The sequence below is a fragment of the Petaurus breviceps genome, unplaced genomic scaffold (genome assembly GCF_028583685.1).
Source record: "Petaurus breviceps papuanus isolate PSGF00001 unplaced genomic scaffold, PetGlider_PUasm1.0 90977, whole genome shotgun sequence".
NCBI lineage: Eukaryota > Metazoa > Chordata > Mammalia > Diprotodontia > Petauridae > Petaurus > Petaurus breviceps.
The window spans coordinates 61,176,649-61,195,250 of NW_027187391.1; the positions used below are offsets into that span (position 1 = coordinate 61,176,649).

The following is an 18,602-nucleotide window of genomic DNA, read 5'->3' on the forward strand; positions in this document are numbered from 1 at the left end:
TGGGTTTCTTTATATAAGCACTTTCTTTTCTCCATCATAGGAATTTTCATTTGTCATTAGAATCCCGTTTTTGAAGTTCACCATCTCCCTAAGATCAATTTGTATATCATCATCATCATCATCATCATCAATCATCATGTCATGGGATATATTATCCACTCTTTTTCAATAATAGTCCTGATCAGCCTGGTGTTTCAGAGTATGCATGTGGCACAGACTACTGAATGCTCCAAGCATAAGTCAAGCACATGAACATAGACACGAGGGGAAGCTAGCTCTTCTTCATCTGATTCAGCATTTTATATGTTCATTTTTACAAACTGACAGTATTTAAATATTTATCTGCCTCTGTGTCATACCTTTTATTAGACTGAAGGGTCTTTGAGGGCCAGGACTTCATCTTCTTCTTCTTTGTCTCCTCTTCAGAATAAAGCAATTTACTTCTCTATAAAATCTGAAAAATTCTTATATTCTTTGCCTCACAAAGCTTTTGTGAGACAAGAACTTGGTAACCCCTAAAGGTGATAGTGTATATTACAATGATGATTATGATGATTTAGACAAATGTCTGATGAATAAAAAAATATGAAATCTGCTCTCCTCAATTTTTTTTTGCTTTTTTTTTTTGGAGGGGTAAGGTAGGGCAACTGGGGTTAAGTGACTTGCCCAAGGTCACATGGCTAGTACATGTTAAATGTCTGAGTCTGCACTTGAACTCAGTGCTCTATTCACTGCGCTACCTAGCTACCCCTTGCTCTCCCAAATTTTAGGTTATGTGTCAGACTATAACAGACTTTCTTCTCCTTAGCCATCAAGTTAAAATGAAATGTTTATATTTCATTCCATAGTCTCATAATACCTCAGTTATGAGTTCTTCCTTATTGGTCAGTATCAGGTTCAAAACAGCAGAATATTCTTATTTTCTCTACCTTTCAGAAAACGAAATCCTCATCAAGACAATTTGAGATTTTAAGTTAGCTGCTCTATTTTAAAGCACAGAAAGCGATCCAGTACATACTTGGATTAGATACAAACCATTCCATTACTTGTCCCTTGTTTGCTGAACTTATCATTATCAGCTATTTCCTCCTTCTGGCCCAGTGAGCCGTAGTATACTACTAAAATAATAATTACTTCATTTTTTTTGGTCTGTGGATCCTCACCAATTTTTCCCCATCATGCTCACCACTACCATACCTGGTCATGAATTTCTACTGGAGTAAACTACACTACTTCTCAACATACAATGGCGTTCTCCTACCCACTTTATCAAATCCGGTCCTTATATACTCTTTTTAAGTTCATTAAACACACACACACACACACACACACACACACACACAACTGAAGTCCCAGTGATACTTGTGAAACAGAATTTATCTGCTTGTGTTAATCTTTTGTGCATCTTATTACCCAAATTTTATACCTTTGTTTAGCAAAGTCATGCATTTTACTGCTCCTTTGATATTGTTTCTAATAATGTTGTGATATCTGATTTGGCAAATACATTTGCAGTTTTCTTTTTCCCTCTTATCTCAGTTAAAAGTCTTGTTGATCAGATTTGTAATTCTCTAAGTGATGTTTCTTTTTACTGGTCTTCATTAGACAAATTCCATCCCTTGTCAAGAGTTCACAAAAATCCTATATAAAAAGTCATGGGCCAAGAAACCAAAATCTTTTTCTCAGATATTTTCTCAATCAGCTGTTTACTTCTCAAACCAGCCTTTCTCTTCTATCTTCAAGTAGTAGTTTGAAAACCTTTTATAACCACAATCTGTGCATTCTAAATTCTTGGCAGTTTTGTTTTCCCAGCAGGGTTCTAGAAAGAGAATCCTTATCTGTACTTAACCACCTCTTAAAACTTCAAATGAGTTTCATATGAGAGGTGCTTCTCTGCTATTATATTTCTTACTCACCCATAGTACACCACTGTAATAGTATTGGGAATCTAGAATGAGAGGACACCTGTTGAATTTCTATCTTATCAAGCTTTACTGCAAAGATTAAATGGTAATATCTGATCTCTTTACTTCTTCTTTGAAGTTCTCAAATTAAAAAAAAAATGTTCAAAGAAGTCTAAAACTTCTCTAATAGAGCTAAAATTTTGGTCACTATATCCTTAATTTTTCTAATTTATTTTTATATGCCTAACCAGGATCTGTAAGTGTTAATTCAATTCCACAGTGAAAGAGAGGCATGGTATATAAAGAGTTGCAAGTTACAAAAATTGCTACAGAAGGGAAGAAGTTGCTTATTATATTTATTTACCTAACCACACAAGGTAGGCACCTTACCCAGAAAATGAGATAGGATCTTACTTGTATCTTGAATAACATGTATTTTATTAATAGGAATTAATGTTATTAAAAACTCTCTTCAATTATGCCATAAGATATGCAGATAGAAAAATATTAATTATGCCAAATTCAGACTATCTTTTATTTAAAGGACATGACACGCTTCTGTAAGTTTTCCACCTCTAATATTCACAGTTACTTATCTCTTGTATTTAGTACATCACAGTGAAATCAGTGGATAATGAGTGTCTTTACCTCAAAATAATGTTTTTTTTAAAGTACCCTAATTATAAATGTATAGAAAGGGGTCCTTTAATTTTTTAAATTAGCTAAAGCAATGTTATAACCATTCTCACAAGCTTTCAACCAACACTACATGAAAAGCCTGTGGTAAATTAGTGTATCTGACCTGGTTTATTGTCTACCTGCAGTTGATATTTTAGTGTCATTATTGATTTAGGACCATATGCAAGATGAATATTAAATCAAATAATATGAATTTTTTCTTGTTTGGCAGGAAAAAACAACACCTCTCATTTTAATGTGGCAACCTCTCAAATGATCACCATCATCAAATATTTGCTGTCCTTCATACTTCCTGACTTGCCAGAATCATCCACTACTAACACTAAAGATCACTACTTTCTTCTAGACAACCTCTCCTCCCCTTGACTTCTAAAATACAGTACTCATTATTCTCTTCTCTGAGAACTGATTTTTCTCTCTGGCATTAACAACTAATTAGTGTATTAGGACCAAGGTTCTTCCCTTATTCTACTTCCTCATCCAGAAGCCAACCAGTGTGGGAAATCTTTCTAAAAAACTTACCCAGCTAAGATAGGCAGTAAAAGAAATTCTAAGTTTAGGCTACTGGGTGCTTTCCTGTTCACTGTATTTTCTCAGACAGGTCTAGAAAGAGTTGATTCTCCTTTTTGTCAGATAGGTGATACAGAAATTGATAAGTCTTTTTGACCAAGATTTAGGTAATCCAAGTCATGTTCCTCAAGACCCTCAGTGTAATATAGCCCACCCTTGCATTGTAATATTCACTTTTTCATTAATTATTAACCAGAGTCGATCGCCACCCTCAGAAACATCTGCTCTTCCACAAGTATATAAACTGTGAACACATGATCATAAGGGGTCTTTGGTCTAAGAGAAAAAGCCAAAGAACCATCTTTTTATTAATAAACATGCTGGCCTAATTAATCAAATGATAAATTACCCAGAAACTATGTCTCTCGAACTTTTTAAACGCCACACCTCCTATCTCATTAGTGCTCCCCTAGACCTTTTGTGAACTCAGCTTCTGCATTCTCTTCCTTAGCTGTAGCCATTATTCAGATAAAGCTTTCTCCTTGGTCCGCTTTCCTTTACTCTATATTTTTCCCATCATGCTCTTCAGTAGTGTCATTTATGACCTCCAATATGTAAAAGTCCCAAATTTACTCACATCTTCTCTAATGAGCTACAGGCTCCCATCTCTGTCTGCTGTATATCACCAGCAGTATATTTTACTGGCATCTATAATTAATATTTTAAAAACAAAAGCATTATCTTTCCTCTAATATCTGCTATCTGCATCCTTCCTATTTTGGTAAAGATGCCAACATTCTTCCAGGCTTCAAAATTTGGTTAGTTCTTCTACTTCCTTAGTAGGCAATATATCCATCCAACCATTGTCTAAGACCTGCCCATTTTAAGGCCTAAAAATTTTGTCCATCCCTCCTGGCTATAATTTCTATCACGATTACTACAGTTCCCTTCCAAACAGTCTACCTGTTTTCAATCTCTCCCTACTTTTAAAATCTGTTTTACATACAATTGCCAGAGAATTTTCTTATTGCACAGGCTGATCACCTTATTTCCTAGCTTTAAAAAACAAAACAAAACAAATTTTATTCAATGTCAAAGAAAATTCAAACTCCTTAAATCATCATTTAGTAGCCTTCAATACCTAGTCGCAAAATTCAATAACTGGCTTATCTTATAATACTCCCCTTCACGCTTTACAATCCTACAAAACTGGAACAGTTCCTTGATGCTGTCCTGTAAAGTTTTGTTTGCATTGTCTACTATGCCTAGAAAGTATTCTTCTTGCCATGCCAGCCTAATGAAAACAGAAATTTCAGAACTGGAAGGGACCACATAGACTTTCTAGTGCAACGTATTCCCCCAGAAGAATTTCCTCTCACAACAAACCCAAAAAGTCAGCAACCTTTTGCTTTGCAAAGGCTACCTATTCCACTTTAAAATACTATTTAATTGTTGAGATTTTTCTTTACATTGAGGCTAGGTTTACCTTTTTTACAAATTTTAATAATCATAATAGTCCTGCCCTCTGGGGCCAAAAATAACATATTTAAGAGGCTTCTCTAAATGTGTGTGTGTGTGGGGGGGAGCTTCAAATACTTGAGAACTATCTTTTGTTTCCCTCCCCATTCCACCCAGGCCCCAACCTAGTCTTCTATCTTCAGTGCAAAACAAACCCAGTAGTTTCAACCAATCCTCATATGGCATGAAATTCAAAGTCCTTCACCATTTTGGTTGCCCTTCTCTAGACATTCTCTAGCTTAGCTTATCAATGTCCTTCCTAACTGTGCTTACCAAATTAAATACAGTACTACAAACATGGTAAGAACATGATAAAGGGAACCAGCACCTTTTGACTTCTAGAAACCATGACTCTTAATGCAGTCCAAATTCTGCTAGCTTTTTTGGCTATTCTGTCACCCTATGAATAACAAATTTTGCAGTCTACAAAAAAATCCCTTTCTTTCCCCATTAAGCTGTTATCCATTCCTTTTCCATCTTCTCATGAAGTCAGCACTTTAAACCCAAGTATAACTTTATGTTAATCCCTAGTAATTGCACCTAAACTAGGTTTAAGATCTTTTTTGCATCCTGATTTTCATCCTGTAAGATAAGTACCCCCTTCACCAGCTTCACAACATCTGTAGATTTGATAAGGATGCAATATATGTATATGTTATTATCCAAAGCACTGAAAAACAAATGTCCAAACAGGTATAGTTCCCTTCCAAGGTGGTAGTGACTATTCTTTGAGCAGTCATCCAGTCAGTTCTGAACCTCCTATTTTACTATCATCTAGACCATATTTTGATATCTTTTCTATAAGAAAAGAATAAAAGACTATCAAATCTTTTCATAGTATATCCTTCCTAAATTTGAACAACGTATCTGAGAAGACATTGGCCTTTCTGACTGCTATATTACACTTATGACATATGGAGCTTGTAGTCCACTCAAACTACAGCATCTTTTTTCAGTCTCTTTCATGTATTCCCCATGCTGAACTTCAGAAACTGATTTTAAACTTGTTAACACTTTACATTTACACTCATTAAATTTCATCTTGTTAGATTCAGCTCACTGTTTTAACCTGTTAAAAAACTTTCTGTAGCCTGACTCTGCCATCCAATAAATGATTAGCTTTTTGGCTTTGTGCTATATGTAAATTTGATAAGCATGTCATTTATGTCTTTATCCAAATCACTGACAAAAATATCATATGGTACAAGTCTGAGTACAGATACTTGAGGACTCTATTTGAAATTTCTTTCCAAAGTAACATTGAAGCATTAATAATTATTCTTCCAATTTGGCCATTCAATCAACTCTGGATCTATCAAATTTTACTATGATCTAGCCCATTTCTTTTCCACTAGAGTGTGGAGTCTTAATCAAATAAATTCTTTGCTAAAATATAGGTAAATGATACTGTAATGGTAATGCAATTTTGAATTTGAAGATCCCTTTGTGTTGGCAAAAGTAGCAGGTACTTAACATTTAGTAACTGATCAAGCCTCTGATTGGGGGAACAGAAGGCATGAACTCCTGTCCCTTGCTACTGGTGTAACAGGAAGTTGGCTGAAGGAAGTGAGGTAGGTAATACTGTGTATATAAGAAAAGCCCCAGAGAGGCACAGTGAGAATTTCCATGAGACTTGGATCTGGTGGCAGAACAGCTACAGAAGAATGGAGAACTGAGTCCTGAAAACTTGTCTTGGTGGAGCTTCTTCTGAACAGGATCCGAGAAGCCCAGAGCCAACAGGCCAGGAGCCTCTCTAATTAACTATCTCATTCACCAAAGTGGCTTTTTTTTTTTCATCTCTCCTCAAACTTATCATAGTTCACTTCCTCCCACCATCTCAACTGAGAAGTCTGCTTCATATTTCATTAAAAGAAATTAAGCCTATTTGGTAAGAGGTATCTCTTTTCTCCTACTCCTCAATACACCTCCCTAGATGCCTTCTGACTCCAACAACACTGTCCCACATAATGAACTGGTGCTTTTCCTTGGCAAGGCAAACTCCTCTCTACCTGCACAAATGAACTCATTCTATTCCACCTTTTCTAGCAAATTAACCCCTCTATCATCTCCACTAATTTATCTTCCATCTATGAACTTTTGCAGAATGAAATTATCAGAAGCAGGAGAAAAATTTCAATAATGACAAACTATAAAAACAAAAAAACTTTTAAAAGACAACTCTGATCAATGTTTAGATCGGCCACCATTCTCTAGGATCAATATAAAGCAGCTACCTACCTCCTGACAGAAAAGTGATAGACTCAAGGTACAGAATGAGACATACATTTTTGGAAATGGCTAACATAGGACTTTATTTAGTGTGAATATGCTTATTGGTTACAAGGGTGTTCCCCCATCCATGATTCCCCCAACCCCCATAAAACAAATGCTTGATATGGGGGAAAAAAAAGCCTTAATATAAAAAAAAAAGAACTATGAAGTACAGGGTAGGGAAAACCTATGGTCTTTAAGCTGAAAGAATGTGGCAAGGCCTGTTATTTCCCTGGAGAATGCCAAGTATTTCATGAGTCAGAAGTGTAAGACAGTTAACAATGTTTGGGAGACTATGTGGGAAAGCAGTGTTCAGCCAACACCACACATATACTTGAGTGATATCAGTCAGTAGTTATAATGCCAGTACAGTAGGAAGCAGGGCTTACAGGAACAGTATGAAAACATCTTTAAAAACCTCAAAAGCACTATATCAGACACATGAGATACTACTCCACTATTTACCCGGTCCACAAGTGCTCCCTATATTGTATGCTCTTCTACCTGTGTTACCTATGTACTACAAGGTCCATTTTCCCAATAAAGTGTATCTTTATGGAAGAGTACACCTAATACTTGTTGCTTCTTGTACGACATCAATAAATGCCTTTGCTTGTTGTTGTTGTTTTTTAAAGAGTGGAGATTATTTGATGATTTCCTGAATCAAAACAAATTACCAAAATTTTAAAAAGAAAACAAGGCAAATTCAAAGAAAACATGAATGCATGTTTTTATTTAGTTTTTAAAAATAAAACTATTAAATACAATTAAAGGTCAACAAAACGAAACATCCAAATTAACAAAATAACAGAGAAAATAAATGAAATGATCTCAGAAATATAAATTGAACAAGTCATAGCCATAAAGCTACCAGAGTAAACAAATCCTGTCCCAAACAGATTTAAAAGTGAATTTTATCAAATGTTTAAGAGCAATTAAAACCTACATTACTAAAATTCTCAATAATTTATTGAGGGCATTCTAATAAATTCCTTTTAAGGGATAAATGTGGTTCTATTATTCAAGACAAGGCAAGACAAAAAAGGAAAAGAGAACTATTGACTAATTTTACTAATATTAATGCAATAAATAAATAAATGAAATCTCAGCAAAGTATATAAGGCACACATTTGAAGGGACCAACTATGTGTCAGTATGGTCTCTGAAGGACTATCAGAACTGAACTATACAATTGCTCACTGAAGCCCTTCAGCTAGCTGTTAGTACTAGTCTCTGTGGTGCATGGCCTTTACAAAGAGACTCCATAATCTGAAACTAGCAGCAGTTCCTGAGAGAGAGAAACTGAAGTTTGAAATGGTTACTTAGAAACTCCAGCTCTGAACTATCCAAGAAGCTAGACCCAGATAATGAAAGCATTAGAAGATCATAGTCTTTTTTTTCATTGTTGTTACTGTTATCTTTCTAATACCAGGAGTGATGGGGCTATCTCCAGCAGTCCTGATCTATATCTTGCCTCTGGACCCAGAAGGCTCTGGAAAAGAAAGTGAGGATGGTGACTTTGCACAGCCCTCTCTCACTTAAATTGAATTCACTTACATGTCATTTCAACTACCTCCTGATGTCAGGGTCCTCTTCGAGAATGAAGGACAAAAAACAACAACCATGAGTGATAAATATGCCATGTATCTCTTAGTCCCTAATAACTAGCTTTGGGAATTCAAAGAGAATTAGTCAAATCTTTCAATTTCAGAAACATAAATACGAGTCAACAAACTGAGACAACAAAGAAAGCCCTTCACATATATCATGTTATATAAGCTATTATATTACATAAGAAGCATGTCCCTTGGCGGCTGGGAGCAGTTTCTGCTGCTAAACACCCAAATCCCCATCTCAGAGTTATACTTTAGTTCTTGCATTTTCACTGCCATAAATCTAAGGAGTAGGCTTGATTTTCTGAACCTCTGGAACACCTGGGTTCCAAAAAACCCTTTCCTTTCTTAAATTCAAATGAGATGTGTTCAGGATCCGAAGAACTTTATTAAGGAAATAAATAGAAGAAAACAAAAAATAATATACAAAGGCATTAAATGATCAAGATAGGAGAATCTATTAAAAGTCTTTCATTTAGGGGCGGCTAGGTGGCGTAGTGAATAGAGCACTGGCCCTGGAGTCAGGAGGACCTGAGTTCAAATCCGGCCTCAGACACTTGACACGCTTATTAACAGTGTGACCTTGGGCAAGTCACAACCCCAATTGCCCTCCAAAAAAACAAAACAAAACACAAAAAGCAAAATAAATGAATAAAATCATGATTCTATAATTCATTCATTTAGGCTCAAACCATTAAGAGGCTAAGCCAGGGGAGGAGAACCCCCTGAGGTCACATGTGGCCCTCTAGAGCCTCAAGTGGGCCCCTATGACTAAATCCTAACTTCAAAAAACAAATACCCTTAATAAAAGAATTTATTCTGTAAAACTTGGAACTCAGTCAAAAGGCCTGGAGGCTACAGGTTCCCCATCCCTGGCTAAGTCAAACATTAAGATTGTTACACCAGTATTTTGTTTTTATACTTCATTCCCCACCCCCATCCCCCAGGAACTTTAACCTGTTTTACTATGTTATTAATTCAACAACATCTAGTTGACAAAAACATATTGAGCACACAACTACAGAGACCTGGCCTACGTACTTAGAGAGCATAATGGGAATGGGAATTCGAAGATCTTCCCTGCCCCTTAATAGACCTAGAGGATTTGAAGACCTTGATTTGAAAATAAATGCTGCCCCCTGATAGGATGCATGTAGTCATGTGAAGTCTATAGTGGGAAGAGTTTGCTTAAAGGAAACAGAGTCCAGAGGAAGCTGAGAGTCAGAGCCAGAGAGAAGGTGGGAGAGAGAGGTGCTCAGGCAAGGAGAGAGAAAGAGGTCTGCGAGTAAATACTGATCTTGTATTGGTTTGTGGGAAGGCTGAAGGATGCTGTGGCTCTGTGTTACTATGGCTTCTGAATATCTTTGGTATTATGATGGAATTGGCTTACTGGTTTTGGGATTCTGTTTTCTGGTGTCTAAATAAATGCTTCAGTTCTGTTCTCTATATGGAGAGTTTGGCATATTTTGTGATCAAACATCATGCGGTGTTTATAGTCGTGATCTTTATCATGATCATGGGCGCTGTAAATATTGCATTGGTGCTACAGGGAGCTATAAGTAAAGGAACTTAAAATTTAGTAAGGTAAGTTATATTAAAATATAGAATTTAAGTTAGAATATAATAAGTACATAACACAAGTACACAAATATGTTAAAAGAATACAAGTACCTAAAGAGATAAAGGGAAGTTTCACTAAAGATTGGGCATTTAGCTGGACAGATAGAATTTCAATAGATGGGAGAAAAGAAAATGCACATGTGGGGTGCAAATAGTAGAGAGAATTCCATTTTACAAAAGAAAATTGAAAAACACCTTTAGGCGGCAAACTTCCCTTTATTTTAAATTGTCTCCTCCCATTCCTTCCATCTAATAGCTTTTATTGAAATTTGGCTTCCCCATGATGACAGTCTCCCCTGGCCACTCTTTCCAGTACTGGAAGCACTTTTACTTCCTCTCAGTTCATGAGAGCTAGAATACTCCTTGCTCCCCACTGCCAATTCCAGATTCTCCCCCTTTCTTTATCACTCAGTAACCTCTCTTCCTTTGAGGTTCATGCTATTTATTTCTACTAACCAATCAAAATCCAAGTAGTTATTGGCTACAAACTCCAAGTCACTCCCCTTCCTCCTTCAATGTACCCAGCTTACAAATTTTCTCTCCTCTCTGACTCCTGCCCTCAAATACCCAACACACCCAGGTCCTCATTCTACTTACCTCCCATGAGCTACTCTTCCCACTCCACCTCAGCCAGCCCCAGAGGTCAAAGCCTTGATCTTGCCATGGCCCACAAATGTGCCACCTTCATGTTCAAGAATTCCAAAATCACCTTATCTGATCATAATCTATTAGTTTTTCACATCTCCTTCTGCCTTCCCTACTCTTCATCTACACTGTGACCTCCAATCTCTTGACCCCTCAAATCTCTCCAAGTTCTTTTTCCCTGCCCTAGACAGTCCTTTTATCTCCATCTTGACTCCTTGGTGAACCAATTCAAATCTACACTGGCTTCCTCTTTTGAATCCCTAGTCACCTTATCGTATCTTGGATTCAGCCTGACCAAGCCTCAGCCTTGAATCACTTTCACTATTGGCTTCTACACATGTGCTCCTAAGCAAAGGTAAAGGAAATCCTTCAATCTTTCCACTGGCTCCACTAAAAATTTATGTTCTATAACCTCAACTGTGTCCTCACTGCTGTTGGTAATCCTACTATACCTCCCTTATCAACTCACTATGCCATTTTCCATAGTGACTCTTACAAATCTTTTCATCCTTCCTCAAACCTCCTATGGCTCCACCTTCCCCCACTTTCTGGGCTGAGAACCATGCCTCATGTTTTAAGAAAAAAAAAACTGAGGCCACTCTCACCATTAACTCCCTCTTCTATCTTCTTCATCTTCCATCACTGGTGCCTTTCTGCTACTTTTTCCCCCTTCACCTCTGTTTCACATTATAAAGTTGCCTTATTCCTTACCAAGGCTATAACACCCTCTACTTATTCAAGGATCCCATTTGATTCTGTCTCCTCTAACAGACTGCCTCTTCTGTCATCCTCATTCTTTCACTTATTTTCAGTATTTCCCTCCCTACTGGTTTATTTCCTACTGACTACTAACATACCCATGTCTCCTCTTACCCTGAAAAAAATCCTCACATCATCTGATCACCTGATAACTACTCTTCTGACCTTTATAGTCAAACTTCTAGAAAAGACCATCTATAGTAGGTACCTCCACTTTGTCATCTTTTACTCTCTTCTTAACTCCTTACAATCGGGATTTTGACTTTCATTTCACTAAAACTGCTATTGCCAAAGGTACTAATGATCTCTTCGCTGCTAAATCCAATGGTCTTTTCTAAATTCTCCTTGTTCTTTCCCATAGTCAATTCAAACTTTTTCTAATACATATGACTAAGTTTAAAGCCTCAGTAAATCTTGCAACTTAAAACAACTGATAAGAAAAACTATTATTTTTAAAATATGTAATGTTATTAAGTTTTGATCTTTGGAACTACCACCATTTTAGATAATGTGTAACTATACTAGATATTAACTACATGAACTGAGAGACTAGTTTTTAAAAGCTGTAACAAAAATAATTTAAATTCATTTTTGGGACAAAAAATGCTTCAAAACAATTAGATGTTTAAAGAGAACTTTTTATGCAATGGTTTCAAATTTTAATTTTTCATTCAATGGTACACATTTTATTACTTTGACAAGGACTAGATGGGATGACAGCAATTAACCAACCATTCCCTAACTGATGATTACTGGCACTGGTGGAGAGTTTGTGGAGAATAAGGCTTTAAAGTTTATTTTTGATTGAGAAATGGACATTTCCACTACTTAAAACCAGGAAAGTAAATCATAGCCCTGAGGAAAGCCTGACTTGCTATAACACATTACTGAGGTCTTCATGACACAAAACTTATAGTCACGTTTACATTAAAATTTTAGGAAGAATTGTTACAGAGACTATTGTTTAGCCAAAAACTAAAGGCTTTGGACCATCCTTCCCCTTATAGCCTGGCAACACAACAGGAAATATCCAGAACTTAAATAAGGTGAGTATCAATGTAACTAACTAATAGTGTCTTATTTTTATGTAATAGGAAAATCCTTATTATCCATGTTATAATAGTAAAACTGGTATTTTCTAGTTTTGTTTCAAATACTGAATATTTAAATCTTAATCACCGCCATTATGTTCTTATGTTCCAAATGCTTATATAAGAAAACAACAATTTTTAAAAATTAGGGTTGGTGGGTTTTGTTTTTTTCCCCCAATACTGAAATAAACCTGGATGCCAGGTTTTGTATATACCACATTTAAAATCTTATCCCAATTGCTTTTCAGTTTATTTATAAAATAGAAATACTCTCAGAGTTGGAAGGTACCTCAGAGATAATCTAGTCCCAAACAGGAATCTCTTCTTTATAATCAACTAAGCCATTTTGAAAAAAAAAATTCACTAAATATCTCCAGAAACAGTCTCTCTACTTTTGGAATTGTTAGAGAATTTTCCCTCACCTTGAATTGTAATCTATCTCTACACAATATTTAGTGATTAACTCTAGTTCTGTACTATGAGGCCAAAAGAATGGATCCAATTGCTTTTCCAGATGACTCTGGCTTCAGATATCTGAAGAAACCTCTTATTTCCCTTAAGTTAAAAGATTTGAATTAGCTCATAGGACCACAAATTTGGAGTAGGAAGGGGCTTCAGAAGTTTTCTCAACTCTGTATTTTACAAATAGAAAACTAAGGCCCAGGGATGACTTGCCAAAAATCAAGCCAAGGTTCTCTGACTCTGAACCTATTACTCTTTCCATTCCATTGTGCTTGATCTCCTTTCCAAGCTGTAACTTCTCAGAAATTTTCAAGTTCTGATATTAGGTGAAATATTAATTTGAGGATTTAAAATTACTTGTCTAGATCATTATCACCTTTTTTGATTTATCGATAAAACCTAAACAAATTAGTTGAGGCATCACTTAATGGAGTTTATTTCATATTTTTAATGCCACTTATTAACTCCCTTGTTTGTAAAATGAAAAGGCTGTGATCTGAACTTGATTTCCCCTCTCCTCAATCTCTCAAGTTTCTAGTTTGTACCTTCCTATGCATTTTTCCCATTCCAAAAGATATTACATTTGTGTAGATGCCTATCCCTCCCATTAGCTATAAGCTCCTAGAGAACAAGAACCTTAACCACCTTCCATCTACAATGCCTTGCACATGCTTGCTCCTTGAAAAATGTTAGTGATTTGCTCTGCACAATTGCAATTTAGTACTCAGCAGATAGGGCTACTTTCAACCCTTGGACTCCTCAAACCACCAACATACTATTTCAAGAGAAATTCTTATCTAGGAAGGCGGATTTGTTGCTATGAATTTTGAGGGAGAAAACATGATCATGCTAGCAACAAGGAAAAAGGCTGTGGGCCATAACCTTTCCCTCTATTCACTGGGGAATTCTCAACTAGTAACAAGATTCCCAGAGTTAGTCACCTAATGATTTCAAAACTGAACACTATGGGGATACCATCTCAAATCCCCAATTAGTTCAAGTCATATATAAATACAATAATACAGAGATATTTCTCAATATTATGAACACTGACTGGTCCATTGTGAGGAAGGGTGAGAGAGGCAGTAACAACTAAGTTTCAGAAAGGGGTAGGAAGACAAGAGGTATGCCTTAAGGCGGTGAAAGGCTATTACAGAGATCTGAAAAGGGGAGGAAGCTAAGAAAGAGCAAAGAGAAAAGGAGGACAGAAAGGAAGAATTCAGTTTAATTTAAGGAAAAGCTCTCTTAATTCCAAAAGTAGGAGGAGATATTTAGTTGCCTAAGACTAACGTTTTTCAAAGTGGAATGAAAGGAGGGAAGAGGGAGGGAAGATAAGAGAAAGGAGAGGGAAGGAAAGACAAAAGAGGAAAAAAGTAAAAGAAGAGAAAAAATTAAAGGAAGGGAATCAAGGGAGGAGAAAGGAAAAGAATTAGAAAGTAAAGAAATGGAAGAAAGTAAAGGAAGAAAATAAAAGACTGTCAAGAAAGGAGAGAAAAATAAAAGAGGAAAGGATAGAAAAATTAAAGAAAGTAAAGAAAAGAGGAAATGAGGGAAAGAGGTAGGAAGGAAAGCAGCAAAGGAGAGGAAAGATGAGAGAAAGAAGGAAAGGAAGACAGTTGCAGAGATCAGGGAAGACATAGGCGCTGGCAGGAGGGAGCGGGCTTTACGGGGTTCGGCCCAGGCTCCTCCAGACGCCTTAAGCGGGAGCCGGGGGGACAAGGAGCTCGGGAGCATTTGGGAGACTGGGCAGGAGCTCGGGACAGCACGCCGACCGTGGAGCGCCTGAGGTCACTGCACCCCAACCTAACCTTCGGGACTTAGCCTACACTACTCACCGGTTCCGGAGGTAGAGAAATCGCCTACGCCAGAGAGAGAGAACTACGGGGCGCGAGAGGCGACCGCCCTGCGCCTTGAACTAAGCCGCCGCCCCTCCCCCACCGTCTTCCAGGGCACGCGCACAACCAGGTCCCGGCCCCACCTCCAACCTAGACCCCGCCTCCTCGTGGGCGTCCGCGGGAACGAGCTTTGCTGGGTCCTTCCGTACAAAGAGCATAAGTGAGGAGCGTGACTGACCGAGTGGATTTTCGGGTGAGGTTGTGTTTGTGTGGAGGGGCCCAAGGGGAGGTGGGGAGGAGTGAAGGGAGAGCTGTATTAATGATGCGAGTTCCCTCCGCGCGCCTGACGCTGTTAGAGCCATGCCCGCCGGGCTTGAGCCCTGCGCGAGCCTGGACGGGGTGCTAAGAACGGCCGCCTGTTACGGTTGGGTGGGCTCCTGTAAGAGCTGGGCGGCGCCGCCCAGGTTTCACTGCCCGCCGCTGGCCTCCTGAGGAACATCTGCGGAAGAGCCCGAGGCTTAAGATTGCAGGACCCCACTTTAACCACCTCTGTCGTGTTTCTAAACAAATTGTTGCAATTTGTAAACTATATATGCGTATTTTGACTTTAGAAACAAAGTTAGTAGAAAGTCACAAAAGCTGCTGACAATGTTTTATTTTTCTCTTGAAGTAGGTTGCAGCAGAACCAGCAGAAGCAGCCCTGCGGGCCTTCCTGCCACCACCAGTGCCCCCGAGGAGAAGATGTCTCTTTCCCAAAAGCTCACCTTGGATAAGATAGATGTGAAGGGAAAGCGGGTTGTCATGAGGGTGGACTTCAATGTGCCCATGAAGAACAACCAGATCACCAACAACCAGAGGATCAAGGCTGCCATCCCTAGCATCAAGTACTGCCTGGATAATGGCTGCAAGTCGGTTGTGCTCTTGAGTCACCTGGGCCGTCCTGATGGCATTCCCATGCCAGACAAATTCTCCTTGGAGCCTGTGGCGGCTGAGCTCAAATCCTTACTTGACAAAAATGTTGAGTTCCTCAATGACTGTGTGGGACCTGATGTGGAGAAAGCCTGTGCTAACCCTGCCGATGGCTCTGTCTTCCTTTTGGAGAATCTCCGCTTCCATGTGGAAGAAGAAGGGAAAGGCAAAGATGCATCTGGGGCAAAGATCACTGCTGATCCAGCCAAAGTAGAAGCTTTCCGGGCTTCCCTTTCCAAGCTGGGGGATGTCTATGTCAATGATGCTTTTGGTACTGCTCACCGGGCCCACAGCTCCATGGTTGGAGTGAACCTTCCTCAGAAAGCATGTGGTTTCCTAATGAAGAAGGAGCTAGAGTATTTTGCTAAAGCCCTGGAGAACCCAGTGCGACCTTTCTTGGCCATCTTGGGTGGAGCTAAAGTTGCAGACAAGATTCAACTGATCAACAACATGCTAGACAAAGTCTGTGAGATGATAATTGGAGGTGGGATGGCTTTCACTTTCCTTAAGGTTGTATTCAACATGGAGATTGGCAATTCTCTGTTTGATGAAGAGGGATCCAAGATTGTTAAAGATCTGATGGCTAAGGCAGAGAAGAAGGGTGTGAAAATAACCCTACCTGTTGACTTTGTCACTGCAGAAAAATTTGATGAGCATGCCAATGCTGGTGAAGCCACCATAGAGTCTGGCATACCTGCTGGATGGATGGGGTTGGACTGTGGTCCCCAAAGCAGCAAGAAATTTGCTGAAGTCGTGGCCCGGGCTAAGCTAATCGTGTGGAATGGTCCTGTTGGAGTGTTTGAGTGGGAAGCCTTTGCACAGGGAACAAAAGATCTAATGAACAACGTGGTAGAGGCCACCACTAAGGGCTGCATCACAATTATAGGTGGTGGGGATACTGCCACTTGCTGTGCCAAATGGAACACTGAAGATAAAGTCAGCCATGTGAGCACTGGAGGTGGTGCCAGTCTAGAGCTTCTTGAAGGCAAAGTCCTCCCTGGGGTGGCTGCCCTGAGCAATATCTAATGGATGGAATTTTCCACCTATTGGTTCCTGTATACAGTCCTTAAGACTTCAGGACCACATTTTAACTTCTTTAGTGTTCCTCAACACATTGTTGTGGTTTGTAGAATATATATGTATATTTTCCCCAGACAAAGTTCAAAGAAAGTAAAAAAAAAAAAAGCTGTTGACTATGTTCTGTTTATCTTTTGAAATAGGTTGTACCATTCAGCTTTGTTACTAGTGATTCTTTTTGTCAGTACAGTATCAAAACAAGAAAAAAAACCTTGGTTTTTGCCACTGTTGTGATTTATAGGATATGTATGTGTTAAATATATTGTATCTTCATATGAAAAAGCTGCTATTATTCATATTCTATTTCTCTTTTGAAGGTGTACAATTCAACTTTCTTAGTATTTTTAGCAGCTATTTTTATTATTACCCATGGTATAGAAACAAGATGATTACTGTTTCAGAAGGGAAGGTTAGTTATGTAAACATTCATAAGAGTGCCAAGAGAGGGAGGGAGGGAGGAAGAGGGACAGTGAGAGAGAACTCTGGTTATTTCCAAAGAAACTTAAACTCTTAGGATCCAAATTAGCCACAACTGAGCCTCAGCTCTTCTGGGTCTAGAACCCACCTGCCATGTGTTTGGTCCTGCCTCACTACAGTGTTTTACTTCACCTGCTTCAAATCTCCCTTTGTTCCCTTTATGCTCTTTATTTTGCAGGAATATTGAGGGACTTGCCTAGTAAACTTAATATCAGCTTCATCTCTAAATTTTGGGTTCTCTAGAAGGACACAAGTGATGTAAATATGTGATCGGCTCTTTCCCATTTCAATTTAAAATTTGATGTCATAGGGACTGGGGTGATAACCTCAACCAAGGGTGCTGATTCCCAGAGATGGAACAATAGAACTTTTTGCCGTGAGGTTTCTCTGTTTTGCAGGCAAGTACACGGTTTTTTTTTTTTTGTCCCTAAAACAACCCAATAAACAGAATAACCTGAAATTCATTTATAAGAAAACATTATTGAGCTTTTTTTAATCTTTCTTTGTAATTACTTATGTATTAACATGATTATTTTTAAGTTTCAGTGATTGAAATAAACCTAATTCAAAATGGGGAGAAAAGATTTTGTCTATATTTTACCTACATATGTGCACTATATAAAGAATTTCTCTTATAATAATAGCTACCTTCCAATATTGATAAATGCACCAGTTTCATCAAATGTGTTAATATGCATGAAGATATATTGTTTGATCACTTGAAAACTTGTTATTGCTTAAGACTTCTTTTAAAAGGAATCATTAGCAAAAATATTAATAGTTATAATATTGTTATTGATTCTCTTTATTAAGATTAGTTACATGTACTGTGTACTCCAACCTACTTGTTTTACCATATATAGTTGGCATTAATAAAACTCTCCAAGCTTTACCAAGTACTTTTATATATATTATCTCCTTTGATACAAGCAGATGAGATAGGCTATTTACAAATGATTAAACCAAGCCAGGTAATTGACTTACCCAAGTCCGCAATGCTATTAAATTTAAGAGGTAGAATTTTAAACTAGGTTGTTTTTTTTTTCTGACTTTTAATGAATTGCTCTCTACTATATTGCCTCCATAGATCACATCTCACTGATGTAGGTATCCAACAGTTCAGGACTGAAATCTAAATGTCTGCCCATCCTG

At 38.0% G+C, this 18,602-nt stretch overlaps 2 protein-coding genes across 7 annotated transcripts in view; one reads left to right on the forward strand and one right to left on the reverse strand.

The window, feature by feature from the left end:
- MANEA (mannosidase endo-alpha) overlaps positions 1-15,061 on the reverse strand; it is a 78,473-nt gene extending 63,412 nt beyond the window's left edge. The window contains exons 1-2 of one of the 5 annotated variants that reach the window (XM_069077222.1): positions 14,928-15,043; positions 360-420 (exon numbers count right to left, since the gene is read on the reverse strand). The gene's annotated coding sequence lies outside the window, so the exon portion shown is untranslated. Of the gene's footprint in view, positions 1-359; positions 516-14,927 lie in introns of all 5 variants that reach the window. The other 4 variants (XM_069077223.1, XM_069077221.1, XM_069077224.1 and 1 more) reach the window with 4 other exon arrangements.
- Positions 15,051-18,342, forward strand: LOC138153061 (phosphoglycerate kinase 1-like). 2 transcript variants are annotated; one of them, XM_069077227.1, is made up of 2 exons: positions 15,051-15,180; positions 15,598-18,342. In XM_069077227.1, exon 2 carries the CDS (start codon positions 15,669-15,671, stop codon positions 16,920-16,922), a length of 1,254 nt encoding a protein of 417 aa, XP_068933328.1. In that variant the 5' UTR covers positions 15,051-15,180; positions 15,598-15,668; the 3' UTR covers positions 16,923-18,342. The 2 variants fall into 2 exon arrangements, with proteins under 2 accessions (XP_068933328.1, XP_068933329.1); XM_069077228.1 differs by having other exon boundaries at positions 15,057-15,180; positions 15,601-18,342.
- Positions 18,343-18,602: the final 260 nt, after the last annotated feature.

What these genes read in the sequence shown, in the direction of transcription:
- LOC138153061 (XM_069077227.1), top strand. Translation starts at nt 15,669, where the DNA reads ATGTCTCTTTCCCAAAAGCTCACCTTGGATAAGATAGATGTGAAGGGA.